The sequence below is a fragment of the Acanthopagrus latus genome, chromosome 8 (genome assembly GCF_904848185.1).
Source record: "Acanthopagrus latus isolate v.2019 chromosome 8, fAcaLat1.1, whole genome shotgun sequence".
Lineage (NCBI taxonomy): Eukaryota > Metazoa > Chordata > Actinopteri > Spariformes > Sparidae > Acanthopagrus > Acanthopagrus latus.
The window spans coordinates 24,800,467-24,818,673 of NC_051046.1; the positions used below are offsets into that span (position 1 = coordinate 24,800,467).

At 39.1% G+C, this 18,207-nt stretch overlaps 2 protein-coding genes across 14 annotated transcripts in view; one reads left to right on the forward strand and one right to left on the reverse strand.

Annotated features, from left to right (window-relative positions):
• nlrc5 (NLR family, CARD domain containing 5) overlaps positions 1–18,207 on the reverse strand; it is a 104,475-nt gene that overhangs the window by 37,540 nt on the left and 48,728 nt on the right. For 4 of the 12 annotated variants that reach the window (XM_037107595.1, XM_037107592.1, XM_037107603.1 and 1 more), the window contains one exon: positions 4,101–4,208. The exons of 7 other annotated variants lie outside the window; for them this stretch is intronic. The gene's annotated coding sequence lies outside the window, so the exon portion shown is untranslated. Of the gene's footprint in view, positions 1–4,100; positions 4,209–13,728; positions 13,860–14,166; positions 14,228–18,207 lie in introns of those variants that run through there. One more of the 12 variants, XM_037107598.1, reaches the window with a different exon arrangement.
• Positions 4,215–15,569, forward strand: LOC119024637 (myosin heavy chain, fast skeletal muscle-like). 2 transcript variants are annotated; one of them, XM_037107605.1, is made up of 39 exons: positions 4,215–4,665; positions 4,740–4,883; positions 4,986–5,142; positions 5,236–5,263; positions 5,345–5,453; positions 5,549–5,641; positions 5,725–5,788; positions 5,870–5,968; positions 6,060–6,163; positions 6,284–6,422; positions 6,569–6,687; positions 6,932–7,081; positions 7,181–7,351; positions 7,440–7,740; positions 7,846–7,916; positions 8,001–8,088; positions 8,229–8,346; positions 8,430–8,553; positions 9,080–9,216; positions 9,306–9,561; positions 9,644–9,886; positions 9,970–10,146; positions 10,227–10,372; positions 10,470–10,560; positions 10,660–11,049; positions 11,160–11,286; positions 11,376–11,494; positions 11,574–11,770; positions 11,937–12,120; positions 12,223–12,388; positions 12,511–12,635; positions 12,734–13,042; positions 13,137–13,340; positions 13,459–13,584; positions 13,678–13,848; positions 13,937–14,041; positions 14,141–14,236; positions 14,352–14,483; positions 14,687–15,569. In XM_037107605.1, exons 1-39 carry the CDS (start codon positions 4,459–4,461, stop codon positions 14,705–14,707), a joined length of 5,808 nt encoding a protein of 1,935 aa, XP_036963500.1. In that variant the 5' UTR covers positions 4,215–4,458; the 3' UTR covers positions 14,708–15,569. The 2 variants fall into 2 exon arrangements, with proteins under 2 accessions (XP_036963500.1, XP_036963499.1); XM_037107604.1 differs by lacking the exon at positions 14,687–15,569 and having other exon boundaries at positions 14,352–14,582.

Below are 18,207 nucleotides of genomic sequence, written 5' to 3' on the forward strand. Positions count from 1 at the left end.
GAGGCACAGACACTGACTGGAAGTCGGCCATGTGTCTTGTACTGCTTAACTGAGGAGCCCCAGTCTCCTTAGGATCCATTGCAGAAAGTGTAGGAGACTTTAAACCAAAGCTTTCATATTTAGCTTTGAAATACATTTTTTTCTACCAATATAAATACAAATTTGCATCAATAACCTGATTTTAAACAGACTTTATGAAAAGAGATGCCAAGTTATTATTTATAACCAGTTCTTTTGCTATAATTGAGAACGTATGTATGAAGCACCCCTGATCTGTGTTCACACCTGCTGAAGTGCTCCAATAATGCATCGCCACAAGGCTCAAAGATGAACTGTGCTTAACGAGCAAGATGCCCATTCTGTCTGCTCTTCCCCCCTCTACCTGCGGTGAGCTGCAGTCTCTTTTATCCTTGTTTTTTTTTTTTTTTTTTTTCCAGACGCAAATAGATTCTACCATGAGTGGTAAAAGCTTTACTGTACCATGCTCTTGGTTTGCTAATTCATCAGCTGACTGTCTTTTTACATATAGCTTCAACAACTGCTCTTTGCCTCGAAACTCCCACCCCCCCACAACACTATCCCTCCTGACCTCCAACCTCCCAGTTTGTCTCTTGATTCTTCAGACTTGATTACCTCAGACACATATCTCATTACATTGAGCTGGCGTAACTAGATCAGTGCGACACAACACATGTAAAGTGACCTTTTAAAGAAACGTGTAATGAAACAAGACAACAAGACTGAATGATTCCTGGACTTGCACTCTCTGTAAAAAGACTGTTGATTGATTTACAAAATGAGCAGATGACACCCTCCTAGTGGGACAGTGTGGGAGGATGGGAATTTGTTAGATTCATTTAAGGACTCAGACCAAATTCATAGACTGATGATACAGATTCTCAATCAAGACGTGGCTTTAAAAATGAAACTTGTGGTTTGAATTCAGCTAAGTAATCAACATGTTTGGACAGCATAAATAAATAGGAAAACATGTCAGACTGTGAGCCATACAAATAGTACCTCTGACCTTTTTCTTTCAAAAGTAACATATAGTATGAGTATAGCATCAGTCCAAATGAGGTAAACTCTGGAGTAGGTGGACTCTGCTGAAAGTCATCAATCAAATGCATGCTCACTGTGACTGCAAGGGTGGGTGAACTGTCACCGTAACATCAAATCATCCTAAACAGAATTTGACAAGACAAATTTATTTATCAGACGTATGTTTCACTCAGTATCCTGAATGATGCATATTGAGCATCAAGCTAAATGACAGGGTGAGCATGACTAGCCTGTGCCATATGGTGATGTATAGTTCATAAATAACAGCTCATAGACATCTCAGTTACATATAGAAGTTAGCCCTCCAGTGGCTGTCTGCAGTACACTGTACTTTACTTTCAAAAGCCAGGTGACCGATTGCTTCAGAATTACTGAGTAAAGTCAACTTTTAAATTTCAGTTGAACAAGCTAAACATTTTTTTAACAACTTAAAATTAGAAGTTTTCTTTACTTGGTAATTTTGACGTAATTGGTTTCCTCGACTCTATGGCAATTTTCACATTTGCTCTAACTGCTGCTGGCTCTTAATGCACAACACGACCTACCTCAATGCTACTTTGCACCTCATGTTAATGCTATACATTTCTTATTTTAGTTTATTTAGCCTATTTTATTATATTTTTATCTGACTTGTTTTGTGTGTATGTAACTAATATGCTGGATTATTTGTATCTATGTAACTAACATGCTGACTTGTAAACTTCATGCAGAGTTGTGTACCTAAAGAGCTGACTTATGAACTTCGTGATGACTGCTTACTTAACTTGCTGACCTGTTTGTATCTGTGTACAACTACTCTACGTGCCTTTTATTGCCCCCGGGGACAAATTAAATGTTTTTGAATTGAATTTTGAAAGTAAAGTCACTTTTTCAGATTTTACAGTGTAATATTAGTCAACTCACAATGGACATTTGTATTCAAACACAAGTAAGAAAAAGCTGTAGCAACTTTTTCTTCAGAATAAGAACCAGCTTTATTGGGCAAGTATATGGATGTGCATATACAAGGAATTTGACTTGGGTTTTTTTTTTTTATTGCTCTTAAAGTTACACACAGTTCCCTGATTTTTTTTTTAGGCAGCAATAAATAAACATTCAGCAAAAACTACAACAAAGCTGAACAGAAATAGGTAAAATTAACATTTAATTTAAATGTACATTAAAGATAAGTATAGCAAAATACAAAAGGCATCAGCTAGGTGCAGAGTACAAATAGTGTTGGAATAAATATTGTAGCACTTACAGCATGCCTCCTACAGTTTAAAGCAGTATTCAGTTTTGGTCATAACATACTTTTCAATTAGTCAGTATACAGTAAACCAATCCAAGACAAGCTGTGTCCCCACTCTTTAATAATATGCCCCCTTCTTTCACCTACACAGTGCAATCTTTTAAACAACTCAAATTACATGACGGAGTAATACAGAGATCACCTAACACACTCAGGTCACTGAGACATATATTAGCATGTGTTCCTCCTTGCACCCCCAGTTAACAGACAACTGGCTCAGCCTAATCACTCAATCAAAGTCATCCTACTATGTAGACTGAATGTCCTTGAAGATGTTACCAGTGGGAGTCCTGGAATATAAAATGTATTAGAATTAAATGAAAGACAGTTGCATTGAATCACATTTGTGTTTGTTTAATTATTTTAAAGATTCTCTCTCCATAATAATTCAGTGTTCATGGCAAAAACTTTATTCAGATTATCTGATTATTATTCTGATTATCAAAAAAAAACAAAAAAAAACTTCTGAGCTGTGATGAAGCTAAATGTGTTTCCTGAAGATGCCTGCTATGCTCCCAACTATTCAAACTTGAGTGTGGGATTTTCTTCTTAACTCTTGCAATTTCAATTGAGCTTGGAAAACCATCATCATCATGTGATGTGCCAAAACTGCTTCGACCCTAATCTGTATAAAAACAAAATTGCCTTGGCCGAGCAAATAATTGACCAAACAAAAACAAATACTTGTACCCAGCCACAAGCTTTTCAAAAGCTGTGAACTTATAATCAATTCAATAGCTGACAGACATGTGAGCTATCAAATAAAAAATAAATGGGAAGTCTTGTACAAATACATAGTTTAAGAACTTTACTATTTTTTTCCTATTTTATATATATATATATATATATATATATATATATATATATATATATATATATATATATATATATATATATGAAATGAACACTCATGAAATGAATCTTAAAAGTGTTAATACCTTAAGATGTGAGTGACAATAACACAGCTTAGTGTTGGATGTAAACATTTGAATCACATATTCATCTATTGCTTATTTGTATAGATATGCTTACATTCAGTGTTTTAAAGACAACAATAATATACTTACTTCAGTCAGGGATTCTCCCAGATTAAGTACCAGCGAAATATTTCAAATGCTTCATGACACAGCTGTCCTTCTGACCTTATTTGGCACATTAGCCTGCTTTAAGCTTTGCTTTGTAAGCAAACCAGACTGAATATAAGGAGACCAAGAAGAGCTTCAGAGTGTGTGGCAGAAGACCAGTGAAGTTCCTTCTTGTGGTGAGGTTATCTGCTGATAAACCTTTCAGCAATTTCACTTTTCCCTAATTTCAGTTATTGTTTTCAGTACACTACATGAAATTCTATCACACAACATAAATGCACATTGTCCTTGTCCTTTTATAACATAATATTGGTAGGCATATTTTTAACATTTTTTAAATTTTATTATTTTGTGCACTAATGAAAACAATGTTTTCAACAGGATTCTGGAATATAACCTTCTTTACTCAAGGGGAAGGGGAAGGTAGGTACAACTTTCACCAGTGATTACTTTTTTACCATGGTTATGTATTTGTATGTTTAATGAGAGGGCAGAACAGTGATGCATTGGTTGGCCTCACAGCATGAAGATTCTAGGTTCAAGTCTGCTGTGCAAGCTAGGGCTTTGCTGTGTGGAGTTAAAATGAAATCTACCTGTTCCTGCACTAAAGGGCAACTCTAAATTCCCCATAGATATGAATGTGAATTCAGTGTCATACTCACAAATGGTTGTCTGTATCTATGTGACAGCCCTGTGTGACAGCCCTGTGTGCTAGATATGCCCTGCCTCCTGCTCAGTGTCAGCTGGGATCAGATCCAACCCCCAAGACCCTGAAAAGGATGAGCATGCCTAGTTAACACATCAATAATTGTTTAAATTATCTTCATGTGCTGTTCACCCTAATCGTAACAGTTAGTTTAAATGTAACAACAATTAATTTGTCAGTCTGAACGGGTTTGACTATGTCTGTCTACCAGTCAGAAAGATGTCAACTTTAAGTGCTGTTTAATGTCATGAGCTCAAAACATTGGACTAAGATGGCAGCTCTATGTCATTGTGTAACAGACATAAGCCGCAACCATGAGTACGGACGCTGAGATGGCCATTTATGGCAAAGCTGCCATCTACCTCCGTAAGCCAGAGAAGGAGAGAATTGAGGCTCAAAACAAACCCTTTGATGCCAAAGCTGCCTGCTATGTTGCTGATACTAAGGAGCTGTACGTGAAGGGAGCAATCCTCAAGAAAGATGGTGGCAAAGTCACCGTCAAAATCCTGGACACTGAGGAGGTTTGTAATGTGAATTCAGTGTCAACTAAAATTAAATATGATCAGTTCTAATTGTGACATACATCCTGTTCCAGGAGAGGACAGTTAAAGAGGATGACGTCACTCCAATGAACCCTCCCAAGTACGACAAAATTGAGGACATGGCCATGATGACCCATCTCAATGAAGCCTCTGTGCTCTATAACCTCAAAGAGCGTTATGCAGCATGGATGATCTACGTAAGACAATCTGCTTAATGCCAAAAGAGAAGTATTTTAAAAAAGGCTAAATACTTGAAGTATGACTACAGTTAACTGTTGATTCTCTATGATCACTTTTAGACCTACTCTGGGCTGTTCTGCGCCACTGTGAACCCCTACAAGTGGCTCCCAGTGTACGATTCTGAAGTTGTAAGTGCCTACAGAGGCAAGAAGCGTATGGAGGCTCCACCCCACATCTTCTCCGTCTCTGACAATGCTTATCAGAACATGCTTACAGGTAAGTCAATAATATAACAGAGTGGTATTCATCAGTATATGAGGTTTCTATTGCAGAAAAACCTACCTAAGTCATTTCTTTTTCATTTAACAGATAGGGAGAACCAGTCTGTCTTGATCACGTAAGTCATTTGATGCCTTTGTTAAAGACAAGATAATCAAATATCTTGATCAAATTATAATAAGTCTGTCTCTATACCTAGTGGAGAATCTGGTGCTGGAAAGACTGTGAACACCAAGCGTGTCATCCAGTACTTTGCAACAATCTCAGTTGGTGGAGGTGGAGAGAAAAAGAAGGAATCCAAGATGGGAGTATGTTACTGCATGACAATTACAAATAAGTGTTTCTTGAAAACTGACTATTTTTCCGATCATTTTCTGATATTGATTCTAAACCTTGATTACAGGGGTCTCTGGAGGATCAGATTATTGCAGCCAATCCTCTGCTGGAGGCCTATGGTAATGCCAAAACTGTGAGGAATGACAACTCTTCTCGTTTTGTAAGTATGGAGGGATTTCTACACATTAAAGAGGTCTTGTTAAACATGTGAAGGGGCTTTAAAGATGTCTTTGTTCCAAATAGGGTAAATTCATCAGGATTCATTTCGGCACAACTGGCAAACTGGCTAGTGCTGATATTGAGACATGTAAGTGACAATTCTCAAGTCACGTACACACGATTAGGAAAGACATTTGGCCAGGCTTAAATTTATGAACATCTTTTATAGATCTGCTGGAGAAGTCTAGAGTGTCATTCCAGCTTCCCGATGAAAGAGGCTACCACATCTTCTACCAGATGATGACCAACCACATACCTGAGCTGATTGGTAAACACGTTGAGCTGTTGAAAAGTTAAACTTGCTTACAGTTTTATTTTGCAATAATCTAATGAGTTTGTCAACTCTTTCTGATCTGCAGAGGTGTCACTCATCACAACCAACCCCTATGACTTCCCCATGTGCAGCCAGGGTCAGATCACTGTGGCCAGCATTGATGACAAAGTTGAGCTGGAAGCCACAGATGTGAGTGATCACTTTAAAATACTTCAAGAGTTTGTTTATTAACTGCAATATCAAAACTGTGCTTCTCAAAGTATTTTCAAGAGTGATAATGTTTTGTGTGGAAACCTCTTTTGAAAACAGAATGCTATTGACATCCTGGGCTTCACTGCTGAAGAGAAGATGAGCATCTACAAGATGACTGGCGCTGTGCTCCACCATGGAAACATGAAGTTCAAGCAGAAGCAGCGTGAGGAGCAGGCTGAGCCTGATGGTACAGAGGGTGAGTATTAACTAATCAACTCAAAGTGAAAAGCTTAGGAACAACAGCAGAAAAAATCTTAATCAGACTCATTTCTGTTAGATTATAATGGAAAATCACAGCCACATGATAGATGAAATGACAGTAAATCACTGAACTGTTTTCAGATGCTGACAAGGTTGCTTACTTGCTGGGTCTGAACTCTGCTGACATGCTGAAGGCTCTGTGCTATCCCAGAGTAAAGGTCGGAAATGAGTTTGTCACCAAGGGACAGACTGTACCTCAGGTAACTGAGATACACCAGTGTCATGTTTTTGTTTTGCATTTATATTAGTCCACTGTCAGTACGTGGCATTAGAAGCGCTTTGCAAGTTAGCTCTGGTTTTGATTAGCTCCTTGTATGTTAACAAATGGCTCAGAGAAGAATATTAATCTTTTAATTTTTGATTATTTAACCTCATTTACAACTTTAGAGGAAATTCAAAATAACAGTAATCCATCATTGATTCATATTCATTGTTTTTATTCAGGTGAACAACTCAGTGCCTGCTCTGGCCAAGTCTATCTATGAGAGGATGTTCTTGTGGATGGTCATCCGTATCAACCAGATGTTGGACACTAAACAGTCAAGACAGTACTTCATTGGTGTCCTGGATATTGCTGGCTTTGAAATCTTTGATGTAAGCATAATTTCCAACAATTCAACAGCCAGTGATTTTAATAACAAAACCATTTTTATTGCCCACATGGTATTATGCTGAATCTTTGTACCCTCACAGTACAACAGCATGGAGCAGCTGTGCATCAACTTCACCAATGAGAAGTTGCAGCAGTTCTTCAACCACCACATGTTTGTCCTGGAGCAAGAGGAGTACAAGAAGGAGGGTATTATCTGGGAGTTCATTGACTTTGGCATGGACTTGGCTGCCTGCATTGAGCTGATTGAAAAGGTAATCATTTAAACATTTTGTGATTGTAATTGTTCGTAATATGATTTAATATATCACTTAATGAGATATTTCTTCCTACTTTTTAAAGCCCATGGGTATCTTCTCCATCCTTGAAGAGGAGTGCATGTTCCCCAAGGCCACAGATACATCCTTCAAGAACAAGCTGTATGACCAGCATCTTGGCAAAAACAGAGCTTTTGAGAAGCCCAAGCCAGCCAAGGGCAAGGCTGAAGCCCACTTCTCACTGGTGCACTATGCTGGTACTGTGGACTACAACATCTCTGGCTGGCTGGACAAGAACAAGGACCCACTGAATGAGTCTGTTATTCAGCTGTACCAGAAGTCCCCAGTTAAGCTGCTGGTTCATTTGTATCCACCTGTAGTTGAGGGTATGATCCTAACTACAGTATACTCAAACATATTTTTAAAGCATGTTTTCATGTAAAGTTTATGTCTCTTTCAAACAAAACATGTCTACACAAAATTGTCAACAGAGACTGGTGGTGCCAAGAAGGGAGGCAAGAAGAAGGGTGGTTCCATGCAGACTGTGTCTTCACAGTTCAGGGTAAGGTTTTACATTATAAACTTCGGTATAAATTCATATTTGTGTATACCCAACATGACAAGTATTATCATTTTGGATCTATAGGAGAACTTGGGCAAGCTGATGACTAACTTGAGGAGCACCCATCCTCACTTTGTGCGTTGCCTGATTCCCAATGAGTCAAAGACTCCAGGTACACAAACAACATAATCTCAAAAAATTCTGTGTGAGCTGGTTTGTATTACTGGTAATGTTTATTTCATGTTGTGCTGCTTTAATGAAGACACTATTGATCCAAATAACTAATTGAGGGATGTTTTTTTAATCTAAAAGGTCTGATGGAGAACTTCCTGGTCATCCACCAGCTCAGGTGTAATGGTGTGCTGGAGGGTATCAGAATCTGCAGGAAAGGTTTCCCCAGCAGAATCCTCTATGCTGACTTCAAGCAGAGGTATCACTTGACATTTTAATATGATGTAAATACCAACTGCTATTTAGTTTTTTCCACACTAACCATTAACCTCTCATCAAAAGGTACAAGGTGCTGAATGCCAGTGTCATCCCTGAGGGCCAGTTCATTGATAACAAGAAGGCTTCAGAGAAGCTGCTTGGATCAATTGATGTTGATCATGACCAGTACAGATTTGGACACACTAAGGTAACCACCTTGACTGTTTTCTTAAAAATAAAGTTAGGCATGTGGCAAGTAAGGCCAATTACATAGTGCCAGCATGCAGCCATGGATGAACATTACATTTAGCACTGTTGTTTTTAAAATGAGAGAAGCAGATTTTATTCTACCCTTGATTCTTATTACTGATTCTTATCACTCACCTATTCTGAGTTTCAGATAGAATACCCTTACTTAAGCTAAAGAATTTAGCCACATTTTCACCAAATACATTCATAACATGGATATAGCATAATTGTGGTCCCATGTTACCAGCATTTTGATACAGACCTGTATCACACAAAAATAAATTAAAACATTGTAATAAAAATGAGGCAAATAGGGGCGCCATACTCTTCAAGCCGTACTGTCAATAAAGCCAGAAAAGGCCAAAAAAATACTTTAAAAAAAAGAAGAGGCAAGTGATTTCATGGGGTACGTTCTCACTCAGTCCTTTCTACTTTAATGTTTGGTATAAAGTGTGCAGATATAAATTCTTGATTTTGTTGTTCAGGTGTTCTTCAAGGCTGGTCTGCTGGGTACCCTTGAGGAGATGAGAGATGACAAGTTGGCATCTTTGGTCGGCATGATTCAGGCAATCTGCCGTGGTTACCTCATGAGAAAGGAGTTTGTTAAGATGACCGCACAGAGGCATGTTAATACAGCTTATTTTGAGTGCACACTGGTGACATGAATAATGAAAATGTACTTTGTCTGTAATAGCAACTTCTTCTTCACAGGGACGCCATCTACACCATCCAGTACAACGTCCGCTCATTCATGAATGTGAAACACTGGCCATGGATGAAGGTGTATTACAAGATCAAGCCTCTGCTGAAGAGTGCTGAAACTGAGAAGGAGCTGGCACAGATGAAGGAGAACTATGAGAAGATGCAGACAGACTTGGCTACTGCCCTGGCAAAGAAGAAGGAACTGGAGCAGAAGATGGTGTCCCTGCTGCAAGAGAAGAATGACCTGACCCTGCAAGTGGCATCCGTAAGTACCCATCAACAGATAGTTGTGCTTTTCCATGTTTTCCGTGTTGAGTGCTCACGTCTTTTTTCATAATACAAACTAGGAATCAGAGAATCTGTCAGATGCTGAGGAGAGATGTGAGGGTCTTATCAAGAGCAAGATCCAACTGGAGGCCAAACTCAAAGAGACAACTGAGAGACTGGAAGATGAAGAGGAAATCAATGCTGAGCTCACTGCCAAGAAAAGAAAGCTGGAGGATGAATGCTCTGAGCTCAAGAAGGATATTGATGACCTGGAGCTTACCTTGGCCAAAGTGGAGAAGGAGAAACATGCCACTGAGAACAAGGTTGGTAAACATCAAGTCTTTTAGCATATCACAGAATATTTCAGGAGTACCTTGTAACAACAACATATTTCTTGCAAATTTAGGTGAAAAACCTGACTGAGGAGATGGCCTCTCAGGATGAGAGCATTGCCAAGCTGACCAAGGAAAAGAAAGCCCTTCAGGAGGCTCATCAGCAGACTCTTGATGACCTGCAGGCTGAGGAAGACAAAGTCAACACTCTGACCAAGGCCAAGACCAAGCTTGAGCAGCAAGTGGATGATGTAAGTTTACAAACTCACTTGGATTGCCAATGCAAGATTTGACTTGACCATGATGATTTAAAACTCATGTTACTGTTTAGCTTGAGGGTTCTCTGGAGCAAGAGAAGAAGCTGCGTATGGACCTTGAGAGAACCAAGAGGAAGCTGGAGGGTGATCTGAAACTGGCCCAGGAATCCATCATGGATCTTGAGAATGACAAGCAGCAGTCTGACGAGAAACTGAAAAAGTAACAATGCTTCTGAATTTGTTTAATAAATAGCGTTTTTTAAAGTAATGGTCAACGGTATGAATTCATACTATGTGCTTTATTTATTAATCAACAGGAAGGACTTTGAAGTCAGTCAGCTCCTTAGCAAGATTGAGGACGAGCAGTCAATGGGTGCTCAGCTTCAGAAGAAGATCAAGGAGCTTCAGGTGACACATTTTGTTACATAAAAGAATACAGCATACATTCCCATTTTTTAAAATTAAATCTGAAAGTTTACTAAAAGAAAAAAAACCTACGTTCAATAGGCTCGTATTGAGGAACTGGAGGAAGAGATCGAGGCTGAGCGTGCTGCTCGTGCCAAGGTTGAGAAGCAGAGAGCTGACCTCTCCAGAGAACTTGAGGAGATCAGTGAGAGGCTAGAGGAGGCCGGTGGTGCCACTGCCGCTCAGATTGAGATGAACAAGAAGCGCGAGGCTGAGTTCCAGAAGCTCCGTCGTGACCTTGAGGAGTCCACTCTGCAGCATGAAGCCACTGCTGCTGCTCTGCGCAAGAAGCAGGCTGACAGCGTTGCTGAGCTGGGAGAGCAGATCGACAACCTCCAGCGTGTCAAGCAGAAGCTGGAGAAGGAAAAGAGTGAATACAAGATGGAGATTGATGACCTCTCCAGTAACATGGAGGCTGTTGCTAAAGCAAAGGTACACAATACACTAAATGGCATTCAAAAAGTAAAATCAGTATAATGAATAAGATAAACAATAATATGAATCTTATTGCTGATGTTGAAGATCTCCATTCTCTTTACCAGGGAAACCTTGAAAAGATGTGCCGTACTCTTGAGGACCAACTGAGTGAACTGAAGACCAAGAATGATGAAAATGTCCGTCAAATCAATGACATGGGTGGACAGAAAGCACGTCTCCTGACAGAAAATGGTATTTATAAGTTGTCAGAGAATTATAAGTTGTGTATTACTGAGAAATGTACCACAAACTAAAATGCGTAATGACATCTTTTACACAAGGTGAGTTTAGCCGTCAAATTGAAGAGAAAGAAGCTCTTGTCTCCCAGCTGACCAGAGGCAAACAGGCCTTCACACAGCAGATTGAGGAGCTGAAGAGACAGACTGAAGAGGAGGTTAAGGTAAGAAATCGTCAAGTGTGATAATCTTCATGTGTGTTATTTGGACATTTTGCACACTGAATATTGTGTCTTACAACAGGCCAAGAATGCTCTTGCCCATGGACTGCAATCAGCCCGCCATGACTGTGACCTGCTGAGGGAGCAGTTTGAGGAGGAGCAGGAGGCCAAGGCTGAGCTGCAGCGTGGAATGTCCAAGGCCAACAGTGAGGTAGCTCAGTGGAGAACTAAGTATGAAACTGATGCTATCCAGCGCACTGAGGAGCTTGAGGAAGCCAAGTGAGTAACAAACCATTAAGATATTCAAGATTGCTGTATTACTTTCACATATTCATGAAACTTCTGGACATGTGTAATTATTTCTATTTCATACATGCAAAAACATCTGTAAAATAATTTTGTATTAAGTGTTTCATTGAGAGACGTCCATATCTATTTCAAACAGGAAGAAGCTGGCCCAGCGTCTCCAGGAGGCTGAGGAGCAGATTGAGGCAGTGAATTCCAAGTGCGCTTCTCTTGAGAAAACCAAACAGAGGCTTCAGAGTGAGGTGGAGGACCTCATGATTGATGTAGAGAGGGCCAATGGACTGGCTGCTAACCTGGACAAGAAGCAGAGGAACTTTGACAAGGTGGCAACATTTACAGTACTCTGTGTGGCCTAGCCTTAGAAAATAATGAGTGTCTTTATATTGCTGCATGTAAGACTGAACTGTATTGATTGTTCTATTCAGGTGTTGGCAGAGTGGAAACAGAAGTATGAGGAGGGTCAGGCAGAGCTTGAGGGATCTCAGAAAGAGGCTCGCTCTCTTGGCACCGAGCTGTTCAAGATGAAGAACTCTTATGAAGAAGCTCTGGATCAGCTGGAGACCATGAAGCGCGAAAACAAGAACCTGCAGCGTGAGTTCAACCACATTATGTAAATTATAATGCATTCAACAAATGTTTATGTGTTAGAAAGAAGTATTTCTCTTCAACAATTTGAGGCTGAACGATACAAAAAACGTATGATGTCTCTGCAGAGGAGATCTCAGATCTGACCGAACAGATCGGTGAGACTGGTAAGAGCATCCATGAGCTGGAGAAGGCCAAGAAGCAGGTGGAGACAGAGAAGTCTGAGATCCAGACAGCTCTTGAGGAGGCTGAGGTACATTTCTTCTGGGAAGATCTTGTATAAAAAAACAACATAAATGTATCCTCAAGGGTTTGAAGGCAGAGATTTATTTTATTGTTTTTTATAATTAGGGAACTCTGGAACATGAAGAGTCCAAGATCCTGCGTGTCCAGCTGGAGCTCAACCAGATTAAAGGTGAGGTGGACAGGAAGCTGGCAGAGAAAGATGAAGAGATGGAGCAGATCAAGAGGAACAGCCAGAGGGTGACTGACTCCATGCAGAGCAACCTGGATTCTGAAGTCAGGAGCAGGAATGATGCCCTGAGAATCAAGAAGAAGATGGAGGGAGACCTGAACGAGATGGAGATTCAGTTGAGCCACGCCAATCGCCAGGCTTCTGAGTCCCAGAAGCAGCTGAGGAATGTGCAGGCACAGCTGAAGGTATTGTAAGACATGCAGTCATTGCATAGACTATGGTCAGTGTAACTACATTTTAGCATCCATGTAAATATATTTGCTGACATTATTTCACCAGGATGCCCAACTGCACCTTGATGACGCTGTCAGAGCTCAGGAAGACGTCAAGGAACAAGCTGCTATGGTGGAGCGCAGAAACGGTCTCATGGTGGCTGAAATTGAGGAACTTAGAGCTGCTCTGGAACAGACGGAGAGAAGCCGCAAAATTGCAGAGCAGGAGCTGGTGGACGCCAGTGAGCGTGTTGGACTTCTCCACTCTCAGGTGAATAAACACATTTCACGTAATTTCTTCAAGTATTCAAAATCTAAATTTGTTTTTAAACTACATGGGAAAAGTAATCATGTAATGACTTAACGTACTTCATATCATTACCTTTTAGAACACAAGCCTTATGAACACTAAGAAGAAGCTTGAGACTGATCTGGTCCAGATCCAGAGTGAAGTGGATGACACTGTTCAGGAAGCAAGGAATGCAGAGGAGAAGGCCAAGAAGGCCATCACTGATGTAGGAATACATTTTATTTCTACTTCTTACATCCAACTGAAATGTGCTTTTATCAATACATTTCTAATTTACATTTTATACTGTCTCCTCTAGGCTGCTATGATGGCTGAGGAGCTGAAGAAGGAGCAGGACACTAGCGCTCACCTGGAGAGGATGAAGAAGAACCTTGAGGTTGCTGTTAAGGATCTGCAGCATCGCCTGGATGAGGCAGAGAACCTGGCAATGAAGGGTGGCAAGAAGCAGCTCCAGAAACTTGAGTCCAGGGTAAGAAACTTCTGTCAAGATTTATACATTACAAATCAAACTAATGTATATTATTATTTATATAATATTCATGTTTGGTTTTGTGAAGGTGCGTGAGCTGGAGACAGAGATTGAAGCTGAGCAGAGACGTGGAGCAGATGCTGTTAAGGGTGTTCGCAAATATGAGAGGAGGGTGAAGGAGCTCACCTATCAGGTACGGTATAATCAAGATTTCACATGTACAGTACAAATCAATTCATCACAGCAACTTTGAATACATCTAACCTTGGCAATCTTTAATTTTCTATTGCAGACTGAGGAGGACAAGAAAAATGTTACCAGGCTGCAGGATCTGGTTGACAAGCTGCAACTGAAGGTGAAGGCCTACAAGAGGCAGGCTGAGGAAGCGGTAAGGACAAAACATTTATTTGAAGAAGTAGAACTTGACGCTATGTCATGTGTTTTTTTTATGTATACTGGATCTAGTAGGAATTTTGAACATCTGTTTCTTTCTCGTATTACAGGAGGAGCAGGCCAATGTTCACCTGTCCAAGTGCAGGAAGGTCCAGCATGAGCTGGAGGAGGCTGAAGAGCGTGCCGACATTGCCGAGTCCCAGGTCAACAAAATGAGAGCAAAGAGCCGTGACACTGGCAAGGTAAATATATGTTGGTTTTGTGAAAAATAACTTAATATCTCCAATTATTCTCTGATTTGTGTCTGCTAGTATGTTAGAACAGTTTCTCAACAGAATGATATTCACCCTATTACACAACATGAGCCAATACTATAAACATTTTTTTTAATGTCACCTAAAACTAAAAATAAAATTCACACAAATCATTTATCTGCTTTTTACAGGGAAAAGAAGCAGCTGAGTAAAGCACACTGTGTTTCACTGTCTTGAATCATATAATATGATATAATTCATGCTGAAACAATAAAGATTAAGCTTTTATTCTAAAACTGTTGTCTGTAATACTTTCATGCCTTTGCTTCTCATGAAAGGTTGTTAGAAGTCTTATCTTTATGTGCAGTGAACAGAGCCAGTCAAATCAGTCACACCATGAATCCATGCATGTGAATGAACTTGGTATTTCCGTATCACATTGTAAAGAAGAAATCAAATATGACAGTATGTGAGCTGATCTGTAACAGCTGGTTTTCAGACGTCTTGACAAGAGGAAAAAAACATTGGCTACATACACACATATTTGAATATATATTCAAACAGAACTCTTCCATCCTTAGAAGTGTAATATGAGTGATTTTTGAAATCAAAGTAAATCAAACACTTCTAAATTTTTAATCGTTTTTCAGCTTGCAAATCATGTCATTATGTTCGGTGATAGTTTAAAGTTTTTCTGAGTGTTTTTCACATTGCAGGCTCAACACTATTGCCTGTGGCATTTAAAAATAATGTTGCTCAACAACCAGAATGGTTGACATTGAAAGTGCAGTGACGTGCATGGAGCCAAAAATGGACTTGAAGCTCTATCTGCAGAGTCAGTTAACGTGTTAATAGCTTGACATATGAGTGTGAATACCACAGACATATCTCTTATACCTTATCACAAGTTAGAGATATATATTCCAAATTATTTATTTATTGCAGAACTATCTACATTGCAATTGTTGTATTTTTTAGTTTTACCTCTGTATTTTTTTTTTTAATCAAACAAATGAATCAATCTGAGATAAAGATTAGATGTTACATTTGTTTTTTTACTGTAGCTGGTATGTTCTAACAGTTATCCCAAATGAATGAATATACGGGTTGTAAAAAAAGAACTAAAATAAAAGTTACCTATTTTAAGTAGGGATTATCAGAAATTCGAGATGTGCTGGTGGAAACCTGCGACATAGGATGTACGTCGTGGCAGCAAATGCCAAACTGGTGCAAGCATCTGCTGTCCTCATAACCATATTTGGCTTGTGTCCCGTATTTAACTTCTGCTTTGTAAGCAACACACATTCAATGCAGGCATTCCAACTCCAGCTTGTGAGTGTGGTAGAAGACCTATGAAGCTTGTGCGTGTTGAAATTATCTTTTTACTTTAATTATTGCACCAGACCACAGTTGTCCAAATATATAGTGTTGTTATACAGCAAGATGTGAAGAATGTAATTTTTTTTCATAAAACATTTTTGTCATTATTTTGTCATTAGTGAAGCAAATACAACTACTTTTAATACATTTTTCGTATATATAAAATTAAGTAGTTGGTTAAGTAATGATAACAAAATTGATAACAGCAATAATAACTATAATCATCATCATCATCATCACCATTAGTATTATTATCATAATCTGTTATATAGCTAGAAACTAATAATTTAAGTGAAACCAAACTATAGCGTTGCTTAGACACTTCCCTGTTCATTACAAATCAATTACTTCGACTAAGAATTTTAAGGTTGTTAACATATACATAAGTAACCTCCCGCAATGAGTAGAGTCAACAGGTGGCAGAAATGTAGGATCTAAGGGATGTCTGAAATAGAAGAACGGGCCAAGGGGCCCATGACTGATAAGTCAAATTAAATTTGCTCTCTATTTTAAATAATATAACTTGTGACAATGAAGTAGAGCCTGGAAGTTGCTCCTGAGGAGCTGCAGCACTGCCCTGAGGAGGCTGAAAAACAGAATAGCAAGAAGCAATTAAACAATTGCGTTCAGATTTGCAAGGTAAAAATTCACTGTATGATTTAGATAAATAAGAAGGTGAAGGTGTATAGGAGGCATAATAAGGGGGCAGCAACTGTTCTGCTCATCATTACATAGATATAGTTTTTCTCCATATTGTTTACCCCTGAGAATAACATTTTTATTCATAATAAAGAAAAATTAAACATTGCAAACCAATGTTTACATATATAAATCTGCAATCTAATTTTCTAAAGCTCTCTGTAAGTTGTTTTAAAGCCCTGATCAAATGGCAAAAGTGTCATTTATGGCTTAATCAGTTTAGAGAACAACAACACATTGTGCTGTTGAAACGTTTAACCCTCACTCATTCGCCTTGGACAATGACAGCTGTAGTCAACTTGGATTTGTAGCAGCTGCAATGGATTCCAATGGCAACCCTGAGACACAGGAAAAAAAACCTGTCTAAATATACCAAAACATTCAAGGAAAGTACAGAATGTCTTGGAGTGGCCTGATCCACTGCTACAAGTGTGGATTCTTTTTCATTATGTGGTACAGTACAATATCATGGGAGTTCTGGAGGTTTGGATATTTAAGAGTTTCTCTCCTATTTAGATCACCTCCATTCTGGCTGAGATAATAAGAAACTGAATTCATCTTTATAATAAAGTAGGCTTGGAATCCTAGATAACTTATTAAGATAATTTATTTATCTATTTATCTATGATACAAGTCAGGCTATCCTGTCTCATAAGCACACCAGTCCAACTGTGAATTGTGAAGAGGCTATTCTGGCTAAATGAGCAACAGCTTGTGTGTCCCACTGTGGAACTACCCTGCAGCTATCGAGCAGCACTGCTGCAGAATTATCAAGTCAAGTATGAGAATCATACATTAATGGGGTGTCTTTACCATCCTGCTTAACTGGCACTTCAGAGGAATATGTCTTGGACTGGTTGGAGAGGAATGATTACAGTTGGACAAATATTTAAAGAAACATATTTGACAGACGCATTTGTAGTTAAAAGTCTTTGTCAAATGCATCTATAAATCAAGGGTCTGATAATCAGAAGTCTGATTTACAGATGGTTAACCTATGCACAAATGCAAATAGTGATTAATTATACTCAACAGCTTGTACTCAGGCTGTCTGCAACCACAAGAGAACCACTTTCAAGTGAAAGGGAAGATACGATCGTAGAAAGACAGCAGAAAATAGACTTGAAGCCAATAAAGTTTAATTGCGTTGCGGTCATACTCATGAAGAGCATGTGTGAGTGAAATGTGAGCCGCTGCGCAGCATGTGTGGACATCTGTTTTGATTAAAATATCTTTGCCATTATCTGTAATTCAGACTGACTACTGAAAAATGCATGCAGTTGCATTTTGGAGACGTTCAACTCTGGTATAAAATGATTGTGTATTTAAAAAATAGAACTGTTCTCTGTGCACCCCATTACCCTTTTCTATTATGTTGACATCATAACTTGCATCATACATATATATCATACATATCATGACAGACAAATTAGTACCCAAAAAGTACAAAGAAATCTTGATCAGAAATTGGAACTAGTCCTAGAGAATGAAATCCAACACACAAGTGGAACATTTATAGTCAGTTTATGCACTAGTGACACCTGTTTCAAAGGATGTCTGCTTTGAATGTTACCCAGACCATATCTGCATGTGTACCATATTTAACTTTACTACGTAAGCAAGCCAGATTAGA